Below are 23,557 nucleotides of genomic sequence, written 5' to 3' on the forward strand. Positions count from 1 at the left end.
ACATAGAAGGACAGCACAAAAGTTTCCCCTCCAGCCCATGCCTGCCCCCTGAATGCCGGGCTCATATAGCCAGTATCCAGTGGGCATCTATTTCACTGCCTACTAGATGTCTCAGTGCCCCCAAACCTACCCCCTGTTAGAATGTTTTCCATTTTATTCTTCTAGTGTCCAAGAGTAGAACATTTAAGTCCTACACTCTTTCTCTCATTTTCTCCAATCCTGTCGGCTTTACCTTCAGAACGCAAGGATTGCCCTCTGCATCTGTCATCCAGATCTGGACTGCCCTCAACTCTGAATTTTTGCCATAGCCTTCCAAGTCCTGTTTCTGGGTCTACCTTGGCCTCATCCTTCCCATTCTCCTCTCCACCTGGGAGCCAGACTGATCTCGATAAAATGTAACTCTGACCATTTAATTCATTCATCCACTCAACATTGTCTACAGTTTTCTATCTTAGAGTAAAAGTGGAAGGTCTTTTATAGCAATGGCACATTGTATAGTCTGGACATGGTGAATTCCTCGGTCTCATGTCCTAACTTTCCACCACTCCTCTTTGTCTGTGGATTTCCAGCCATCATCTCGTTGCTCCTGCTCAAACACATCAAGCATGTTCCTGTCTCAGCCCATTTCTCCTCGCTTTTCCCTCTGTCTGGAATGTTCTTCCTTCACATGTCCCATGATGGGCTCCCTCTCTACATCACGTCTACTCTGCTGATAAACTGTGTATTTATTTAGTTTCTATATATTCTCTCCCTGTTCCCCGTTAAAGTACAAGCCCCATAAGGAGAGGAACTTTGTTTTGTTCTCAGTGCCAAATGCCTGCCATATAGTCATTATTGAATATTTGTAGTTTTACTGAGTGAATGGATATTTTATTGATTTTGCGCATTTTAAAAAGGCCTGCCCTTGGTTTATGCACCTTCTTTTTTTAATCATCTTTGAATTCACTTTTTAGTTTCATTTTTTAAGATTAATTTCTAGTTAGTTAACGTACGGTGCAGTATTGGTTTCAGGTGTAGAAGTCAGTGATTCATCAACATACAGCACCCAGTGCTCATCACAAGTGCCTCCTTTTTTCTTTTTTTTTTTAATGTTTGTTTATTTATCTTGAGGGAGAGACAGAGAGCACAAGTGAGGGAAGGGCAGAGAGAAAGTGAAAGAGAGAATGCCAAACAGGTTCTGACAGCACAGAGCCCCATGCCAGGCTCAAATTTACAAATTGGTAGATCATGACCTGAGCGGAAATGAAGAGTTGGATGGTCAACTGACTGAGCCACCCAGATGCCCCAACAAGTGGCTTCCTAAATGCCCATCACCCATCTAGCCCATCCCCCACCTTCCATCAACCCTCAGCTTGTTCTCTGTTGTTAAGAGTCCTTAGTGTTAGGGGGTGACTCAGTGACTCAGTCGGTTGAGCGTCTGACTTCGGCTCAGGTCGTGATCTCACAGCTCGTGAGTTCAAGCCCCGTGTCAGGCTCTGTGCTGACAGCTCAGAGCCTGGAGCCTGCTTCAGATTCTGTGCCTCCCTCTCTCTCTGCCCCAACCCACTCGCATTCTGTGTCTGTCTGTCTCGAAAATAAATAAACATTAAAAAAAAATTTTTAAGGAAAAAAAGAGTCTCTTGTGTTTGTTTCCTTCTCTTCTCTCTCCCCTCTTCCCATATGTTCATCTCTTGTTTCTTAAATTCCACATATGAGTCAAATCATACAGTATTTGCCTCTCTCTGACTGACTTATTTCACTTAGCATAATACATTCTAGCTCCATCCACATCGTTTCAAATGGCAAGATTTCATTCATTTTGATGGCTAAATAATATTCCAGTGTATACATATACCACATCTTCTTTCTCCACTCATCAGTCAGTGGATATTTGGGCTCTTTCCATAACTTGGCTCTTGTACATAGTGCTGCTATAAACATTTGTGTGCATGTACCCTTCGAATCAGTATTCTTGTATTCTGTGTGTAAATGCCTAATGCAGTTGCCGGATCATAGGGTAGTTCTATTTTTAAATTTTGAGGAGTGTCCAGACTGTTTTCTAGAGTAGCTGCACCAGTTTGCATTCCCACCACAGTGCAAGAGGGTTCCCTTTCTCCACCTCCTTGCCAGCATCCGTTGTTTCTTGTGTTGTTAATTTTATCCATTCCAACAGGTGTGAGGTGGTATCTCGGTGTGGTCGTGATTTGTGTTTCCCTGATGATGAGCGATGTTGAGCATCATTTCATGTGTATACTGGCCATCTATATGTCTTCTTTGGAAAAGTGTCTATTCATGTTTTCTGCCCATTTCTTACCTGGATCATGTATTTTTTGGGTGTTGAGTTTGATAAGTTCTATTTAGATTTTGGATACTAACCCTTTATCAGATATGTCATTTACAAATATGTTCTCCCACTTCACAGACCGCCTTGTAATTGTATTGATTGTTTCCTTTGCTATGCAGAAGCTTTTTATCTTGATGAAGTCCCAGTAGTTTATGTTTGTTTTTGTTTCCCTTCATAGAGTTATATATCATGTCTTGATTCCCATTTAGGCAATCTCCATCCTCTTAAAACAAAATTGTTTTCTTAGTGATTCCTACTACTTCACCTTCCAAACAAAGTGTATAAATAACCTATTAAGTTCAATAAAATATGCTATTATGTTTTCTTTGTTGTTCTCTTGGGTTTATAGATTAATTTGGGTGGCAAATTGAAACCTTTATATTTTTTTGTCTTCTAATCAATGGGATTATATATCTCTCATAGTAGTTAAATCTTTTATATATATATATCACTCAGGGATTTTTTAAAATATATTTTTCCATATATGCCTTGTGACTATTTGTTTAGGATTATCTTCAAGTATCTTATGTTATTCGCTTCTTATTGCAAAGAGAGGCTTTAAAAAAAGCAAACACTTCCTGATTTTCTTTGGAATACAAGAATGCCGTTAAATTTTGTATACTGATTTGAACTCTTGCAAATCCAAGGAGTTTATTATTAATTGGAAGAGATTTTTAATGAATAAAATCATATTTTTCAAAAGCAGTAATGATTTTATTTCTTGTGTTCCATAGTTTTTACTTTTGGCTTAATCGGCTTGGAACTCTAGTGCAAAATTGATTAGAAATCTTTTTTACTTGTATATTATATAAAGGTAATACTCAAATACTTCTGCATAAGAAGGCTACAGATTTTCTCATATTGTTTTTCCTCTATTTCTATTTTATTGGTAGGCTTTTTATTAAGTATATGCGTTAGATTAAGGAATTGGTTTTCTTCCTGTTTTCTTCAGGTGTTAATTTTTCATCTTTTATTTATTTATTTTTTAATGTTTATTTTATTTTTGAGACAGAGGGAGATGCAGTGTGAATGGGGGAGGGGCAGAGAGAGAGGGACAGAGAATCTGGAGTAGGCTCCAGGCTCTGAGGCATCAGCACAGAGCCTGATGAGGGGCTCAAACTCACAAACCTTGATATCGTGACTTGAGCCAAAGTTGCTGCTCAACCGACTGAGCCACCCAGGTGCCCCTATTTTTTATTATAAACAATTTCTGAATACTACAGAATGCCTTTGTAAACTTCTTAAAATTATTGCATCTACTGTTTCATCTTATTTTTTTGAGGAACGCTATCATAAATATGTCTGTTATTATGTCACCCCATTCTTGGTGTAAATACTAGTATCATTAAATACTAGTTAATAAATATTAATATTATTTCAGTTATGGCTAGATTTTCTTTGCTAGCATGTTTTTTAGAATCTTTACATAAATTTAATGAAAAATCAGCTGATATTTTTCTAACTTTTCTTCTTCTGTAATTTTGTTTCAGTTTTAGAGAAGCCCTGTAAAACAACTTAAGAAGTGTACTTCTCTTTTTGATGTGGAAGTGTTTATTTAAAGTAGAGCTCATCAGTTTCGTAGAAGTTTTGTTAGACCAGTCTACAACGATTTGGGTCTATTAACCTTTTCTGCTGTTAGATATGACAAATACAAATTAATTTCTTGAATTTTTATGGATCCATTCAGCTTCTTACTTTATTGTGTATTAATTTACCTTTTCTGGAAAAATTTCCATGTATTTCCTATGTTATGTATGATATTCTCTGTTTTTTTTCTGTATATTTTTGTCTGTATTTATTGTGCCTTTGTATTTCTGCCACTGTCTTTGTGCTAATTCTGTTTTTTTCATTTTCAGTCTTGCTGAATGTCTGTGATTTGATTCGTCCTGTTAAAGGGCCAGCGTTTGCTTTAATGACCTGCTCAGTCCTTTGTTTCCTTACCATTTTATTCGTGATTTCTTTTTAATCTTTATTATTTGCTTACTTCTTTTTATGTATTGGTTTACTATTCTTCTGACTTCTCAAGTCGAATGCTTAGTTCATACGTTTTTCTTCCTTGTTTTTGTATGTGTTGTACATATACACTTGTATATGTATATGAATTATGTATGTGCATTTATTGATTGATTGATTTATATATTTCAATTTTGCGTTGAGATGTGAGGCAGTCTTTCTGCTAGTGGATTTCTAGTATTAACACTCAGTAGCCAGAGAATGAGGTATATATAATATGTGTCTTTGGATCTTTGTGATGTGGCTCATGTTTCTACATAGGTAGGCCAAGTCCAGAAATAAAAACATCATTAATCTTTGTAATGTTAGTTAACCCTTGCAATTCAAAATTCACTTAACCCCTATAGTTCAGAATCCTGACCGTTCTAGTCTCTCCTTGCTTTGAAGAGGCAACACAGTACAATGGTTAATAATTCTGATTCCAGAGTGAGTCTGGGCACTCCTGTCTTGTTGTGGCCACGTGCTGACTGTGACTTTGGACAAGTCATTTAAGCTCTATGTTCTTTTGTTTCACTGTCTGTAAAACAGGGATGTTGATTATTACAGGGCTGTTGTTATGATTAAATTAGTTACTTATATACAAAAATCCCTCACAGTAATCAAAATCTTTACATTAATCCTGACATATAATTGATCTGTATAAATTTAACTATTATAGTTACATTTGATATCTAGAGCATCCTTTTATTTTTTTAAATTTAGTTCAGCCATGTGTTAAAATATCTATCCAGCATTCTCTGTACACATAGCAGAAGTGGTACATCTCCTTCCATAGTAGTTCTGATGGCCATGTTGCCCAAATTCCTCTACCAACATTCATCCCTCCGGAACTGTGGATGCTGTCTTTTCCATTACTAACACCCCCCTTTCACTTTACTGCCATTTATGCAATTATATTTGTATTTCTCTACAAATACACTGACTTTAAACCGTCTTGAATCAAAGCCCAACTGATCTCAATAGCCAAGAGCTTGCAAGGGATAAAATTTTTCTGAAATGTGGAACATGCAGAGTCTGAGGAAAACAATAACAAGAAAATTAACTTATGGGAAGAAAGATATATGGGATTAATTTGCTGAAATCATAATAGTTTACTGAGGAAAAAAAATGAGCCCAACAGATCATGTTGATTAAGTAATGAATTAGAAAATTTGTTCTACATCATCATATAGATCCAGGGTTTGAGAGTGTACAAATGGGGAGCTAATTTACAGTGTTGGTCTCCAGATGGGCACCGTCTCCTTTCACCTTGTACTGAGGGCCAAAGTCATGGCCAGCTGTCTTCACCCAGTGACGTGCAGACACGATAGGAGTCATTAAGCTGGAAACTCCAGCTTGCTCCTTACACTTCATTTCCAACCAGCCACCATTTTAATTGAAATTATATTCTCTTTGGGAGGATTTACAGGGCACAGTTTAGTTGTTTTCATTTTTATTGAGATACCAAACGTTAAATGAGTGTGTTGTGCTACCTAAGGTACTTTTCCAAGTTGGTCAAGAAGGGCTGGACTGCCCATGATTGCCTGAAGGAGAGAAAAAGAACAGAAGGTCACGACGGTAATCCCCAGAAGCCTTTAGTCCATCCCTTATTATGATTCTTTTTTCATCCTCTTCTGGGTACTTTTTGCCACTTCCTTTGGTTTATATTTGTGACCCTTATAATCTGTCTGCTAAAAATACTCAGTGTGATCTTTGCCAAATCTGTTATGAAATTATATCATTTATCTGTGCAAAGCACTTGAAATATTGTCCATCTCACCGGGCATAAAATATGTAAGACATTTACCCTGTGACCACCAAGGTCCTTGTGATCAGGCTCCCCACTGCTTTTCTTAGGTCGTCTCAGCCATTTTCCCCAATCTCATCTGCCTCCACTTTACCATCTTTTTGCAGTTCTTTAGACATGTTAATTGCATTTCTGCCTTAGGGTGTTTGTACTTGCTGTTCCCTGAGCTAGGACACTTTTCCCCCTGCGCATGATACCACGAGGTTCCCTCCCCAGTCTGTCCATTCTTTGTTCTGATTTTACCATTTTATCACTTCAAAGAAACTTTGCCTGATTAATCTATAGATAGCGCTGCAGCATCCACCTTTTTGTGTCTCTTTAGTCTCTATCTTTCTTCTCAGCTCTTATCCCTCTCTGACATAGGATATATTTCCTTGTGTATTTAGAGTCTGTTTCCACTCACTAGAGTATGAGCTTTCTCAGAGCAAAGACTCCATTTATTTTGCTTACTGGTAGATTACAAGCAACTGGAACAGAACCTGGACATAGTAACTGCTTGAGAAATGCATCACATCAATAATTCAATCCCCAGATGTGGTTCTACTGGACTAATTAGGCCTTAAAAGCTATTATACTGAGATATCTGTGCAATTATGGAACCAAATTGTCAGAAACCAGAATATGGGTAAATATTTAAACTACTGAGATAAACGTTATGATAAAATATAATTTAAATTATGTGTCTGAGAGGGATACTAAGAATTGTTTATAATGTGGAATGATATAAAGCTGCTATGAGGGAGTAAAATAATTGTTGGGTCTAACCTTGATGTACCCATTCTAAAGTAGTTTGCCTAATAATAATAATAATAATATGTGAGATGGGTGCTTGAAGGGGTTTTGATACTTGAGTAGTATTTGCAGATCTGAGACCGCACTCTGAGTGTTCTGAGATCCACACTGTGAGAACAGCTGGAGAACCAGAGTTGGCCTCACCACAAGCTTTACAGTCCCGGATAGATTTCATACTGTGTGATGATGATAGCTCAAAGTAGTGAGGGAGTGCATGCCCTCAGAGGACCAAAGTCCTGCTTTCTCCATGGTCAGCTCCTCTGTGTTGTGTGTTTTCAGGATCTGAGGCACTGTGTGGTGACTGAGTGTGAGGGAGGGGAGGGCAGGTAGAGAATGAGAGATGAGTATAAGTAATAATGGAAGCGTGAGCACATTTCTGTGTTAATAACTGCTACCGTGTGTCCTTCGTAGGTTATTACTTCCTGTCTTCGTTTGGCTTCTCTCACTGATTGATTGATGGATGGATGGATTGTGGAGGTGGAGGTAGGGGCCAGACGCACATTAAGTACAGTAAAAAACAGCAACTGATGGCCAGACTACATCAACAAGGCACACTACTGTGACCGTCTCAGCTGTCAGCTGCCATGGGTCACTGGACCTCACCATTCACTTCACCTGCCAACAGCTCTTGATACTTACTTTTTTCAATTGCCAGGGAAGAGATAGAAGTATCTTGTCATGGATAGTCGTTCAATGGTGGGCATCTGGGCTCTAACATTTGGTTTTTCAAATGACTGTTGTACCTAAAACCAAAAAGAGGTGCTAGGTGAGGCCTACCTCTTAGGAATTCTCAGAAAAGAGTTTCCACCTCGAGCCCGAAAATTCTGGGCATGCAGGGTGCTCCCAGGACTGATGAGGCTGGTCCCATGGATACTCTAACTTCCTGCCACTGCTGCCTTCCCTCTTAAAAGTGACACCCTCTGTCACAATAGCTCTTTATCTCACATACTTTATATCTAATCCAAGGCCTTTCAAACTTCCATTTCCTGTTTTCTGATCTATGGGTCTAATGACCAATTTTCCTTTGGGGTCTGTTCGTGAGAACTCGGTTTCGAGAATTCTCTACGTTCTACATCCACCAGGGCTAACTCCTCAATTTAATGAGACTCAAATCCCAGAATTTTGTTCTTAAGTCTGGAACAATGAACAACTTTCACATCCCCTCCACCAACCTGACCTGAAGTCTTTTGACACAGACCGATCAATGAGATCCTACTTAACCTAGATCGACTATTGCTAGTCTTTTCCTAGAAATGCCCTTCAAAGTGCAGTCTATAAATCCTGTTTGTCGACTTGCTAAGTTCTTATAGAGACCCTGACTCATGTCACACTGCAGTTTTCTCCAATTTGCTAATGGTGTAGCCTTCTTTTTCCATAAGAGTGTACCTGTCCTCTGTGTTTTTGAATGGAAACACAACACACTTTTCCATGTTCTTAATACCAATCCCTTTCTCCCTAAAAAGAGGGGAGGAGCATATATTTATTATTCATGCATTTATTCATTCAATGAATATTAATTCCTATGTGCCTGAATGTTGAGGTGTTTAGCAAATCCCTGCCTTCATTAAGGTCTCATTTGAGTGAATGAATGCAGTTGAAAAAGAAACAAATAAACGCATACCCTGATGGCATGCATGCTTGCGGGAGCTACAGAGGGAAATAAACTAGAAGGAGGACCCAGGTATGTCCTGAGCCGGGGAAGGAATATCACGTCTTCCCTTCTGGACCACTCCATTCAAAGAACGTCTTCTCCTGTCTTCTCTTTCACATGTCCTCAGTCTTTGTCTTTATGGATCCTATCCCAGCAATCATCTCTCTTACAAGAGTGTAAATGCTCCACAGCCTTATGTCACATATGTCTCATTCGCCCCCTTGTTGCCAGGATGGAACCCACCACCAAGTATGCCACCCAACCCTATTTATTTAATAAATTAAACAATGAAAATTAATCCAAATACCTCCCACTCTTTGAAATGTAAGAACTTAAATCCCATGAGAGACAAGCTTATATTTTCTATTATTGTTTAATATATTTTGATCTCCTGCTTCTACGCATTGATATTTTTTTTCTGTATCAGGTTTTAAACACCTAGATGACAAAAACCAGGTGCCACTCTACTTGTGTTTGCCTGACATTTCTGCCACTGTCCCCTGAAAGGCAGATAATAACAAAGCCCTCCTAAGCAACATGTGACTAGAAGAGGAGAGACAAGCTTACCTTCCGAAATACTTCCTCCAGATGAGAGCACCACGAATACTTTTGGAAGCACGTGATGAGTTGTGTAATGAAGAGAGATCCCTTGTTCACGTCTCTCCAAGACACGTGATCTAAGGAGACAGGAAGCGGTCACCCTTGGGCTGTGGCCTTCACCCTTAGGTTGCTTATATTTGTTTCTAAAGCATAGCGTGGTAATTCTCTCGACATGTTGAGGAGAAGCACTTATAACCCTTTTCCACAGAGAGGAAACAAACCAACACACCAAAAGCTAGTAGAGATTGACCTAATGGGGCAGCTCATCAGAATTGTGGGAGATGGCACTGTATTGTTAGGACGGACTGACTTTTTATTACATGCCCCGTGTTCATCTGCTTGACAGATAACTGGAATTATCACATTTTACAGAGGCAACAATAGAAGCTCAAATGGATTCAAGAATGTCCCCATGTTTACACAGGTGGCTCTTTACAGATTTCATACTCTCCTTTCACAATATAGCAAATAAAATAGATGAACAGACCCAAAGGAAACTCTTGGAGGGGATCGATATGTTCATGGCATAGATTGTGGTGATGATTTCACAGATACATACTTATCTCCAAACTTGTTACATCATATACACTATATATGCATAGTATTTTGTATGTCACTTATGATTCCATAAACGGGTTTAAAAAGATGAAAAATAAAAACTTGCAAATTAAAAGCACTCAAATGTCAGGCTTCTTCAGGTGATTATGTTGAGCTCAAGAATTCTACACTGTTCTATTAGTAGGGTCTAATAAGCCCCCTAGTACCATTTTGTACTCCTCTAACAGGGCATCCAAATCCCTTGCTGGGGTGTGTGATGGCATACCTACAGAAAGTATCAAATGGGAAATACAGAGGCAAGGCTTGCCCTGGATCCCTGGAAAAGGGCAGCCAGTCCCAGGATCCATAAAAACTCTTCTCAAAATGTTGACTGGATTCAATAGAAAACTGAATCCATCATTTATGTTAAAATGCCTTATGGTCAGGGGGTTCCTTCCATGAGGTTGTTTTAATGTTTGGTGTGCCTTTGACTATAAAGCATTGCACTTATAATAAAAGCACAATTTTAGAACATATGGGGGATAAGAGAATCTTTATCCCCGTAGAACAGACAAGACAAAACATAAAAGACATCAACCCTTAAAATTTGCTTCAGGTCATTGTTGCACAGAGCCTGTCTTGATTTTCTAGAATCACTCAGAGCTGGCCTCGGGCCCCCCACTCCCTGTCTGCAACAGAAGGACACGTACGTGGGGTTGAGGAGCAGAAAGCGATGAAGTCCTTCTCCACGTGGACCTTGTAAACGGCGTCGTCCTCTAGGTTGTCACCCACCTGTGAAAGGCTGCTACCCATCTGTGTAGTGCTGTCCATTGGCGCCGCTGGAGAGTCACTGATCAACAGTTCCCCCAAATTTTCTGTGGAGACATCGACTCGCTGCACACAGTACAGCTCCGAGTATGTCTGGTCCAATTACTCACCTCTTTCTTGTTAAATATTTATTCTAACCAGTTTCAGACGCACACACACACACACACACACACACACACACACACACACACCACTCTGCCTTTCTCTCGTGTTGTTGAGCAACGTGCCCACTAATGGTGAGAATGTCATAAAACTGGAAGAACCCATTTGCTAAGATCAACAAAGGAGTTAAAGCCTCACTTGCATCATTTCAGAGAGCAGACTTAGATTTTTCGCTAAATAATTTTTGTTTCCTTTTTATCCCCCCAAATGCCACTCCACAAAACCTAAAAGACCCTGGATTAAGTCAAGTAGAGATGTGTCACTTGACAGGGCACATTCTCGTGCTACCAGCCCCCTAGGTGGACTCTCCTAATAGTTCAGTTTGGTTTCTGTGGCCTGAATTGGGTCTACAGTCGTTTCCTCTAGCAAAAAAGTACACATCACAGTTCTCTGCAAACAGCTTCATCTCAGAACTCACCACCTCTGCAGGCCTGGACGATGATGACCTTGGGCTTGTCCTTTAGACTAAGGCAGTTGCGGTTGTTGAAGATCTGGAAGATGGTGTCATAAGCCAATACATCTGGGTCCCCTTCAGCACTGTACTTCGTCCCACAGATTCCACTCAGGATGCCATGAGACATGAACACCAGGAATGTGCTGTCCGAGGACTTGTGCTCTGGACGGGCAGCAAAAGCCCTCAGCTCTGATTCCATTTCCTGAAAAAGACCTCCAAGTCTCACTTTGACAGGGACAAGCATTTCACTTAGCCTGACCTCCTGCTTCTCATGCACAGTGTTAAGAAGCATCCGTGGCATTCCACGTGCTGTGCCTTCTCCTGGTGGCTGCCCCATCTTCCTATCATGGAGCAGTGGGTGGAACTTTCTGCTCCTGACGACACTATATAAACCATCCTCTGGTTTATACATGTTGCACTCGCCTCCCGTCCCTTATGTAGTTTTTCCTTTCCATCTCTGTCTTTTCTCTCATTACCTGATCAGAGTTTTGTGTCATAAAGGCATCACACAGCTTCCCTTGTAAAACCCATCCCACCGTGCTTAGAATGAAATCGAACCGTGGATGTACGAATACCCTCTCTCGCCCTGCCTCCTCCTCTCCTGGGCTGCGGTCACCATAGTCTTTCTGTGGTGCTCCTGTGCCAGCTTTCCCATTCCGCTCAGACTTGTCCCTTGGAATGTATTTCATCCACGCCTTTCTGGACCCGTCTTGTTCCATGCACTGGGGTGCCTCGTTCTCTGTTATCTCCTCAGAGAGGTTTCTCTCGACCACCCCGTCCAACGTTCTTGCTCCCCACTCACCAGTTTGCTCTCATGTTTCCTTTTCACTTGCTTTTGACTCTTTTCGCTCTTCTAGAGACACCCTGAAATTTTCTGTTTTGCTTACTGATTGATTACTCTCGCTAAGTGCACCTAGATTGTGGCAGGCGGGAGCTTCCTGTCTCATTCACAGACCTGTACCCAGTGCCAGGAATAACCCCTAGGACACAGTTGGGACTCAGTACATTCGTGGCAAGTACATTCTTGCTAAACGCTCGTTACTCTAGAGTTTTCTGGGCAGTGTTGGGGCCAAGTCCTAATCATCCCACTTTGGAACATGCCAATCACTTTGTTCATTTATGGAACTGACAACAGTTAGAGCTCAAAAGAGGCATAGATTTTACTTTCCAATACTTTCATTTTATAAATACCCCCCCCCCCACACACACACACACACACACACACACACATGGCTTAAGGCTGTCAAAATATTTGCCTAATATGGTAACACTAACGTGTTAGTAGCGGTATGGATGTTGAACATGTACTTGTTTGGGGCAAGTTAGGGGTCCCTACCTTAGCAGTGAGTTCCTCTTTTATGTGCACACTGTAGCCAAGGTCTGTAAGCAGCCTCCTCATCCCTGCAACGTCAAGGTCAGCCCCCTTCCTGAGAGAAAGATGATCGAACGTCGTGTTGCATATGATGAGAGCCAGACGAGTACGATCCTTTCTCTCCTTTATTGGGTAGATCTGCCAGAAATGGATTTGCAGTGAGTTCAGTTTGTCTCCCTCTCCACTGAAAGCCTCACCCACCAGTCCCTGTTACGTGCTAAGGGGCTCATGTAGCTCTCCCAGCCCCTGAACCAGAAGACCCTGCCTTCTTAACTCTTTACAGTGGATTGAGTTGACAATGGAAAGAATTACAAATTGGAAGTAAATGATCTTTTAAGAGCCTGGAACAGGACCCAGTATATATCTGCGAGGGTTACTCAGGAATCTTGAGGGCCCTCGAATATTTCCTACTGTCTCTTCCTCTCTCTTCTCTGCCTGGTCTCATCTTTCTTAGAATTCAAGATTCAGATCAATTTTTGTCAACGCCGGGAGACCCCTGCCAGTGGCCCCGGCTAAAAACGATTGCATCAGTGATCCTTTGCCTTTGGTAACATTATTATTCTGGTACTGGTTTTTGGAAACATAGCAACATACAGTGCTATGCAGGCTTCAATTATATTTTAAAAATATGCCTTATATCTAGGATTTTCACTAGAATGCAAACAATTATTACTTGGCCATATTCTCTTATACATATTTTGCATCCATGACTACGGCTAAAATTGTCATAAATCACAAATAGATACTGGAACAAATAGAGGAACAAAGTGAGAAATGTACATTTTATCATGGGGTTGAAAGAGAATTAGAGTCTATGTGAGGCCCCATGATTTCCTCCTTGCCCAAAGCATCTATGGGTAAGATGACCACTGCCCCCACTCCCCAAACTTTGCAGGTAGTGCTTTAGGAAACCGTGTATTTCGTGAAAACAGTTGTTTCTCTCTTATTCTCTATTTCACGGACGAGCACAGCACCTCTTCAGCCCTCTGTTTACACAGTTTCACGAAGTTTTCACGAGGACAAAGCTTGAGAGCATCTACAGATTCTTCTGGCTCAGCCGGCCCAGGCATGTTATTCACGCTAGCTGCAGGATACATCACATGACATAAATTATGAGATCTGCCTTTGTGACCCACTTACCACTTCAGAAACTGACAAAGAAGGGAAACTATGGGCAGAAGATTTTTTAACACGCAAGGGTTATGACTGTATCTAACCTCTAGTGTGAGGAGATGTATTTTGACTAGGAAAGAAGGGAGGGATTTTTAGTAGAGAAAGAAGATCCACCTGAAAGTGCAATAGTAGATTCTGCGAATTCTGAAGAAAACGCCTTGATGATTTGGGGTCAAATTTAGCCTTTCCACCTTCAGCAGAAACAGTTTGATTTTTCTAGTGGTTTTACTGTAGGGTCCTCACTCATCCAAGTAGACTTTCTATCGTCTCCGAGCAAGGACATATTGAGCTAATATTTATTGGAGGGCTAGCCATTAGAAATGTAATTGGGCCACCTGTGCAAGTCAAAATTTTATAATGTCCATGTTAAAAAAAAAAAACTAAAAAGAAACAGATGACATTAATTAATATTAATTGGCATTAGTACTAACATTAGCACTACATTTTAACATGATATGTCCAAAATATCACCCTTTTGGCATGTGTTACCAGCCAGGAGTCAGGCACCCAATAGCCAGGTATGGCTAGTGGCCGTCCTGTGGGACGATGTACAATTTTGAGCCCGTTCTTATTTCATGCAATACACCCCAGACACGTAATGGGATCTTGAATTGTGTACCATCCAGCTTGTCACTTGGCCCAGACTCTTGACCTTTCCAGAGGAGACAGGCTTCGGTGACTTGTCGCCAAGTTGTGAGGTCAGCTATGTAGAGGGTCACTGCTGTGTAGTAACTCTAGGGCTCTGTCCAGAGACTCTTCTGTGCTCTGGTGACACTTGCCCCCAGGTTGCTGAGTAACTCACGCTCAGTTTTCAACCAGGTTTAAAAATGTGAGGAAATCCCTCCTCCCTTGTGGAGAAGTTTGTCTCTGGCTCATCCTGACCCACTCCCTGGAGAAATGTAGTGCTCTCAGACCCTGCTTGGCCTCACTTGACGGAGATTGTGCAAGACACTTGGAAAGTCCAGAGCTCCCCCCACCCCGCACCCCAGAGAAATGAGGAAGAAGAATTCACAAACAGAATTTAGAAGTTTGCCAAGAGCTATTCGAAAAGGAAGGATTTTGTCTATGAAATGGGTAAACCTTTGTGTTCACTTACATGAACCAAGAACACCTCTGATTTTCTTTTAGTTAAATGAGAAAAGCAATGTTACCCTGTATAAAATTTTCAGTTGTTTACATTCTACACTTTTTTTTTTCTATTTCACTCATTTGTTTCCATTAGTTTTTAAATAATATTTTTCTGATAAATGTCTTTCTAAATGCTAAAAACCTAGAGAGGCAGCAGATTACAAGTCTTTAAGGAAACCCAGCTTTCTGAATCTTTTTTGAACAGTGACACATGCTCTTCCTTTGTATTCCAGAAGATTCTGCCAGTGGGAGGACATATAGGGTCCTGGGATAGTCTCCGGTCAGAGAGTACGTTTTCTCATCAAAAGAGTTCTCGGTTTCCAGATTGTGTCCAGCTTTGGCGAACACTCTAACTTAACAAATGTTGGCTCCTAATGACCATTATGTATCTACAAATAGATACTGTGTTTGCAGATGAAACTGGGAATAGATAGGATTTCCATCTCCTATTTAATGGTAAGGTTGGCATGGAGATGAATCCATTCAGTACCACATAATAAATATTATAGTGCAGCCTGCTTCCCAAAGGGGGTTCTACTCACCTGGCAGCACAGTGGAAACAAATGAGAGAATTACGAGTTGAGATAAAAATTTCAATGTGTTTGTCTTATCTGTTACTTAATGAAATGCTCCGAGAACCCCTTAAACTGATACAAAAAGAGAGGGTCTGGTACCAGGTAAGACAAAGCCGTCCCTTTGGGAGGTAGGAACGCAAGTAGTTATTTTTTTGTAGGAATAACCAGTGTGTGGCCCGTTAGCCTGCCCAAGTGTGAGCTTGTTACACGAAATGAACTAGTAGCTTGGATTCCTCCTCTCCCCACTCCCCTCAGTACCATGCTAGGAACCCTCAGAACCCTATCCATGTCCGGAAGGCTTGGCCAATGTCCAGAAGGCCTGGCCAAGGTCTTTATGTTCTACAGAAGGCCAGCTCGCCCAGCTTCCCCACCTGCCTGCATTCTGGGATCTCTCTGGAGGCTCCGTGTGCAGAGGGATCCCATGGAAGCCCTGTGCCTGCCTCCCACCTGCCATGGATTCGGCTGATGGCCTAATGTATTTTCCATTTAATGTGCACTGTGATGCCTGGAGTTGCTAAAATTATTCTGAAGCTCCCATGACTTCGGTTTTGATTCCCATTTGCTGAATTATCTCTGATTTTTTTTAAATCCACATTGTCTCCATTCCGGGTCAGATTTAAGGGAAAGTAATAAACCTGCCGAAGGTCCAATTTAAATATTAATGAGGACACGGCCCAGGCCACCACGTTGGACGTCCATCAGACTGGTGTGTGTGTCCTGCTGGTCAGGGGCGCCCCACCTCCAGAAAGGACTCATTGAAAAAACTCATTTGCTATAGTGAAGTCTCTACAATTTCTGTTATCGTTTGTTAATTATTGCTTACTTTTATCAGTATATTGATAAGCTCTGGTATGCAGGACTGAGAGTTCAGGTTAAACACTGTCGTAAATTAAGTGTGCCACTAGTGACCTTGGACCCGGCGAGATTTGGGCTCTAGTAATATTTATAATTCAATGTAGATCAGAAGTTTTAAAATGTCCTAATAGATTGGACACGTTATAGGTGTTCTCCTGATCCTATTTTGTAACTTGCAGAAATGAGTGAGCCCTAGAAAGGTCTAAATATCAGAAGCAAAATCATAGTTATGATAAGTAACATTTGTTGCCTGCACATTCTTCATTTGTTGTGTTCATCCTGTATTAATTACGTGCCTGCTGTGTGGCCGGCACTCTGCTGAGAGCGATGACTCACTTGTGAAGAAAACACTTGTGCTCTGGGTGAAGAGCCTTGGTGGATTATAATCCTGTGTAATCGGAAGGGAACCCTGGAGAAGAGTGACTGTCTTAGCACAGAGGTTACCAAAATTGTCACCATTTCAGAGATGCTGAGACTGGTGCCCAGGGAGGGAAAGAAGCTTGAATGAAATCCCAGAGTGTCTACAGTGACAGGACGTGGGCTCAAGGTCGAATATCCCTCACTGCAAAGTGTCTACAGGTACCTCTTTCTGAGAGCAACATGCATGTAAAGACTTGGCCTCTTAGCTCATTGGGGATTGGATCCCTGCCAGCAAAAGACAGGATGGCCTCCAAAAGGACAAGGACAGGTTTAGTGAAAACCACATCCTAGTAACGAAGGATGGCAGGATTATAGAGGACCCTGGAGGGGCTTTGGAGGTGACTAGACTCCAGAAAATTTGAGAGGCCCATTGTAAGTGACTTCAGTTTACCTTCTAAACTGGTAGAATGCTTGTCCGTATTAAGGAAAGTTTGGACAATGGCTTGACCTGCCTCCTTGGGTTTCTGACGCACTGAGTTCAGAAAGACCCGGGGCTTGTCTCCAGGTTTGGCATCATGAAATTTTTTCTTTTCTGCTTCCTCCAATTTCAGGACATCTTTCTCCACCAAGTCTTGCAAAACGCCAGTAAGGAGCTCTTTGCCCACAGATTCCAAAATCTTAAATGGGTTTTTGTCGTGTTTGTCCTCTGTAGGAAATACAAAGACCCCTTCAACTATGGGCACAACTTAGAGTCTTGCTCTGTCTCTAGAAGGTTCTCCATTATGGGAAATAACCCTGAAAATGCCTTCTGACTATTTCACCATCTACCCCATAAACTACCTGTACTCTTGCACTGTACCTGTTGAGTTCTCTCAGCCCATCAAATTCACACTGGGCCCACGGGCTAGTATTTAATGGCTCATCACCACCTAAGATGAGGGGAGGGGCTTCTCATCTCTCCTCTGTGACACTGGGCCCAACGCTAACTTCCCAGCCACCTACTGCTTTTACATTTCTCTTTCTCACAGTGATGGTGATGGCCCATTTGTAATATCTGCTCCAAGGAAAGTCCATGCTGTTACCTACAGCTGTAAATTTGTTTCCACTAGAATGTACTATCTTTTCTTGCCTCTGTATGTAATTTCCTTGGTAAAAGCACCATGTCTTTGAATCCACGTCTCATTCCCACATCTTTGTGCTTCAGCTGCTGACAAACCTGCATATGCCTCCCGAATGTATAAATTAATGAATAAATGAGCGAATGCATCTAGAGTTCTAATGTCCTAAGATCTTGTCTCAAAAAGAATTCTTAATTGAAAATAATCTGATGACTCATCTTTCAGGATGGTAGATTAATTTGCTACCGTGTGGGATAGTGTTCTATCCCATCTTTGCCGAAGGGGGTAAATGTAGTGTCATTTCCATCCCAAAATTTTCGGCTAGCTTTAATCTGATGGTGGAAATTCCTAAATACCTATTCTTTCATATTTCATGTACTTTCATAAGCTCATTAAAAGCAGGAGCTTTGTTTGTCCTGTTCGTTACCTAGAGCAAGATCTCTGACACAGTTGGCATCTGTCAAATGTCTTTTTAATGACGTGGTATGCTAGCAATGGTGATGAAATGTGTCAGGAAAAAAGTATTTTAACTAACATTTACTGCATGCATCCTGAGTCAGCTACTGTGATGGCATTGTACCTATGAAGAAGTCAGACACTTCCAAATTCCTCATAAAGCTTAAAGTCCAATGGGGGGACCTGGGGGAAGGACGGATCTGTTTTTTCTTTTCTTTTCTTTCCTTTCCTTTTTTTTTTTTTTTTAAAGACAAGAAAAGTATAGTACATGGCTGAAGAATCCTAGGCCACTATAGGAATAGGGGTTCTGAAAAAGAGTAGTAGAAATGAAAGCGGAGAGCAGGGTCTGGATTTGAGAGAGGAACCAGTAAGCTTGGCCGCTTCTTGAGTGTCGGAAGTGAGGAGAAAGAAAGAACTGAAGATGATTTCAGGTTTCTGGTGTGAATGACTGGGTGACAGTGGTGTCACTAATCAGGACAGAGGAAAGTGGAGGGGAAGCAGGGCGGGGGGAAGGATGACCGGTTAGGCTCGGGGCGCAGAGAGATAAAAGCTGTCTGAGGGAGCCATGAGAGCATATGTTCAGTAGGCACTCGAACAGGGAAGTGTGGTGTTCAAGTGGGTAGTCAGGTTTGGGACGCAGGTTTAGAACTTGTGAGCATAAACATGTTAGTAAAGCTACGGGGATGGCCTCTGCTAGAGCACATGGATTAAGAAAAGAAAAAGGCATCAGATCAGTTCACGAGAATTACCCACTGCCCTCTCACCCTGAGGTCATCCCATGAACCTATATATAGTTAACGTCAGGAAAGATGCAGTTCGATGTTCTTGCTTTGGAAATACCAGTACCTGGAAGAGGAGGAAACGCTACTTCAGAGTCCGTGGTGTTCTGAGAGTTTCCAGATTGTGGGCCTGAGGAAAGATGAAGGACATTAAAATAGTCACTTCTCATGTCTCAGGAATCTTGGCCAATGTGATAGAGGCTCCCCTTTGAAAGTACCTCCTGCAGGCCTGTTCAAGATGCGACTAGCTGAGAACCACACCCACCACCGAGAAGCAAAAGCCTATACACCTTTGTGGCAGAACAGATGAGTCTCTGAACGTGGCTCTTTCTGCTTTCTACGATGAAAGACAGCATCAGATGTAGCATCAAGAGGTCTCTTACTTTATAAGTTTCACGGTGGCTCCTGGGGTGACCCCTACTGCCTACCAGGTGTGTGCAAGGAGTGCCTCATGCAGAGCCGGGCCGGGCTTTAGAGATACCTAAAAAGGACAGGCATCTGCTCGTGGACACTTAACTTTGCCAAGACGTACCACAGCAGAAAATCAGAACGAGGTGACCTCCTGGTCGCCCCTCAATCAGTGTAAAGTCAGTTTCCCAAGTATCACAGAACAAGAGAGTGGCCAAGCCAGGGTATGAGTGCAAACCTGTCTTCGTTATCATCCATAGACTCTTAATCAAGTATGCCACATAGGGCACTGCACGATAACACAGGTGCCAGGATCCCTAACCACCGCCTCAGTTGCAGTATTCGGTCGCATAAAATCACTCAACATATTAGTAAATCCTCTTTGGTAACTTTTTTGATTGTCAATTTTAAAGATAAGAATTTAATTGAAATTTGTTTAAGGTTTTATAAGGATCTCAGTAGAACAACACCCACCCGAGAAGCTTATGCCGAAAACTTTAAGAATTGGCATAAGCTGGCAATTGAGAAATGCTCCCAACTCTTTTTTTCATGGTACCTATTGGAGACCAGATTTCCATATACAAACGGTGGTCCATTTCCCTGCTGCAAATGGACGACAGCCGCAGGGAACCCCACAAAACTTCAAGCCCAAGGTAGCACGCTGCACTTGACCCGTCCCACCCATCTAAACTGCTGGAGTAAATTAACCATCAGTAACTTCAAGAGCATTTTCTGGAGGAGGCCTTTTATGGTAATAGAAAGTCGGTCTTCTTATGACCAAGGAATTTCTCTTAGAAGGATCTCTCCCATTAGAGTGCATCCGAAAATTACATCTAATTGTCATGTTCTATGGGCCTAAAAAGATTGGCAGAGAGATGAGGGAGAGACAAAGCCCTATACCCCTCACTGAGGAGGCACCATGGGACAACTTGAGAGGCACACCCCACACACGGGGAGTCACAGTGGGTTATACGAGTGCCTCTAGGGTCCATGAACTGTGGATGGAAAGGAATGGGACAAGGATGAAGGCTTTGGCTATTCTACAAGTATTCTGGGCCCTTATTGTTATTTGTTGGTTGTCTCTAATTTGGAGGGTATGTTAAATGAAAGAGTTACTGAAAGAGAAATGAGAAGTTCATTACTCATTGGTAAATGCTTGCTGGGTCACTCAGCAGGCATAGGCTTCCCCCAAGCCCCAGGAGAAAAAGGCTTCTCACTTTCAAAGAACATCTTCTCTTTCTAAATGGCTTTGGCATGTGCAAGAGAGACCAGGGGCTGGACTCCCCTGTCTCCTGTGTTTGCTGTGGGGAGGGACTAAGTGACCACAGGAGGGGCTGCTCAGATGTCTGAGCCCAGGATTAGGCCCTCAGAAGGACTGGAGCTGGGGGTTTGGGGAGGCTCACAGAATGGTCTGCAGCCGGGTCCCACACTAGTGGACAGTCTTACTTCGAAGAAGGTGGGAGGGGGTAACTAGAAGACAGAGTCCACTTAAAATCTTCACTTTTCTGTAAGCGCTGAATTTATTCTCTGAGGGTTTCACCATCACCGAAATACATTTTATTCCTCCTGGAGAGCACAGTTTTGGAGAGGGGTTACAAAGTGAATTTGATTACAGACCCGAAGTTCTTATGTCAGATGACTATGTTCCCTGGACTTTAACGAGAGAGAGAGAGAGAGACAGAGAGAGAGACATTGGCTGATTAAATGCCTTGCCAGGGTGGCTGGAGAATACAACATGAAACTTTTCAGGCTGCTCTCATGAACTTCAACAAATCAGCTGCCACATATTCAGGACGGGGAATGAGCTTCGATCCAAAGAAGGCTACTGAGGCCAGGAACAAAAAAGAAAGAGGAGACACAGAATAGAGCCACTGATAGAGAAATGGGGCCCCGAAGCCAGAAACCAGGAAGCTGTCCGCAAACTAACACGAGCAGGGAAGAAACCCAGTGTCAGGCACAGACACAGGGCCTACGTGAACTTCGGTCTGAGTCATTGACTCTTACTTGAGGAGAGCCCCAGCGTCTCTGCAAGGTGGGTGTCTTCCTCACAGATGTGACAGATAAAGATCTGGCACGCCCGTGGCCCTTTTCGCAGGACGCTGTCGATCAGAGCTCGGGCCTTATCCATAACTGTAGCGTTTTCACATTTTACTCTCTCCATCTCCTCCTGGTTCAGCACATTTTTCTCAAAGAGTTCATCCAGCAAGCCGTTGACCGTCCCCATGCCGACTGAGTTGATGAACTGCTTCCTCTTGCCCTTCAGATCCTTGTCTGGTAGGAGAACAAGGGTTCCTCAAGTCACGAAAACGGGCTGCCTGCCTCTCGTGTCAGCAGCAAGGGGTGGCCTACTTTGGGTTGAATCAGTAGGACGCCCCCTCCCCACAGTGCAGGAATCCTCCAGCCACGCACACCCGTCCGTGCTCCCTGGGCCTTGCCCATACGTGCTCCCCGGGCGGCCTGAAATCACACTGGCTCCCTGCCATTCCTGTCTGGAAACCCGGCATGGTCCTGACATGCCCCGTGTTTACTCAACCCTGCACGGGAAGATAAAGAGAAACCCTGCACGGGAACAGCACTCTCTTCTCCCGTTCCCTGTGGTGCCCACCCCGGGCCGATCCCGCACCTTCTACCAGACTGTGGCCCTTCGAATTCAGTTAGGATTGCAAAACCACAGGATACCAGTAAAGCCCCAGCTCCCTTCTGGCCCTTGCCTTTCCTTTCTGCAGGCTGTGGAATTCTCTGGAACCCCTCTCCTTTCCCCCTGTGCCCTGCCCCCTGCCTCTGTGTCCTCGCCCTCAATTCTGATCGCCTGAACATTCCTAGAAGTAAAAGCCAAAACCGTTTTTCCCCAAGAGCTGTCCTTTTAAGACAGTGCACGACTTACCGGCCATGGCTTTTTCCTGTCAGCCTCGGTGGTATGAAACCGAAAGCATTTTCCACCTTCCTTTTAGCAGGGTGTGTACATGTGTTGAGAAACAGCCACTGTTCACGCGTTCGCATCCTGTTTTGTCTTCCTCCCCCCTCTGCTTCAAGAGACAGTCAGTTCTCTGAAACTTAGACTGCATCGGGGAGTGTATCTTCGGGAAATTTCTTCCACTTGCCCTTGGAGAAGGTCGGAGTAGGAAGAGAGGGGGCTCAGAGAGCCAGGAACCAGTGGGAAAAGCTGTAGACAGTGAAACTCACACAGTGCAGACTTGCCCATTCATTAGGAATCAGCAAGTGTGGTGGGGAAACGTAACTTCTGCTTTGGCATCGTACCCAGTCCATTCTGGCTGGAAGAGAACAGCATAGACTGATGGCTGATGAACCACAGGGGTTTGCTTCCCCCAGCTCCAGAGGCTACAAGTCTGGGATCAGGGCCCCAGCACCCTATTGGGGTTGTGGTGCTGGCCCCTCCCTGGGTCTCAGGCTGCTGACTTCTGGCCGTGTCCCCATGTGGTGGGAAAGGAGCTCTCTGGAGCCTAATTCTGTTCAGCTCTGCCCCTCATGACCTAGTCAGCTTCCAAGACCTCAGCTCCCAAAACCATCAACCCTTTGGGCCTCAGCTTCTCGACCTACGATTCTGGGAAGGACACAGACACTCAGTCTATAGCATTTGGGGAGGTTGAGCCACGGCATCCTCTGTCCATCCTGGAGCTCCTGGCTGTGCTCCTGGGAAGTAGGTTTGCTTTCAGGGATGGACACATTTTTCCCCAGAATCCAGTGTTTTCTTTCCTGTTGCTCTTCCCTGACTCTGCATTTAGGGACACCGTAGAGGCTAGAAGCCCAGCTGCGGACTCCGAATCTCTGACTTAGCTTTGTAACCACTCATTCTTGGGCAAGATGCTGAAGTTTCCCCTGCTTTGCTTCCTCTCTCTGTAAAATGGTTTCATAAATAGTGCACACTAACACGGTTCTGAGCATGAAGTGGGTGAAAATGTAGAAGCTGCATAGAACAGGGCCTGGCGGGTTGTAAGCCTACGGTCAGCGCTATTGTTATTTGTAACACAACTATTTCTCACTAGAAAAAATGGCGAAGGTTAATTATTCTCAGATTATCTAATGAAGCTCGTCTTTTTAGGTTTTTAACATCTGGGTTTAGTTGACACACGGTGTTACATGGGTCCCAGCCTACAACCTACGGATCCCAGAAGTATGTGCACGACACTGAGCTCACCACAAGTAGCCACCATCTGTCACCACACAAC

The 23,557-nt window shown here is 42.9% G+C and overlaps 1 protein-coding gene and 1 long non-coding RNA gene across 4 annotated transcripts in view; one reads left to right on the forward strand and one right to left on the reverse strand.

The window, feature by feature from the left end:
* Window positions 1-23,557, forward strand: part of LOC123600582 — a 478,564-nt gene that overhangs the window by 297,440 nt on the left and 157,567 nt on the right. The window lies entirely within an intron of this gene.
* LOC123600581 (caspase-1) lies at window positions 5,408-22,386 on the reverse strand. Of its 3 annotated transcripts, XM_045482612.1 has the most exons (11): window positions 22,255-22,386; window positions 21,375-21,641; window positions 19,030-19,092; window positions 17,061-17,315; window positions 13,493-13,602; window positions 12,483-12,656; window positions 11,111-11,348; window positions 10,413-10,577; window positions 9,133-9,242; window positions 7,554-7,657; window positions 5,408-5,859 (listed from the first exon to the last, which is right to left on the reverse strand). In XM_045482612.1, exons 1-10 carry the CDS (start codon window positions 22,259-22,261, stop codon window positions 7,559-7,561), a joined length of 1,488 nt encoding a protein of 495 aa, XP_045338568.1. In that variant the 5' UTR covers window positions 22,262-22,386; the 3' UTR covers window positions 5,408-5,859; window positions 7,554-7,558. The 3 variants fall into 3 exon arrangements, with proteins under 3 accessions (XP_045338568.1, XP_045338570.1, XP_045338569.1); XM_045482614.1 differs by lacking the exon at window positions 17,061-17,315; XM_045482613.1 differs by lacking the exon at window positions 10,413-10,577.

The sequence above is a fragment of the Leopardus geoffroyi genome, chromosome D1 (assembly GCF_018350155.1).
Source record: "Leopardus geoffroyi isolate Oge1 chromosome D1, O.geoffroyi_Oge1_pat1.0, whole genome shotgun sequence".
In the NCBI taxonomy this organism is placed as follows: domain Eukaryota; kingdom Metazoa; phylum Chordata; class Mammalia; order Carnivora; family Felidae; genus Leopardus; species Leopardus geoffroyi.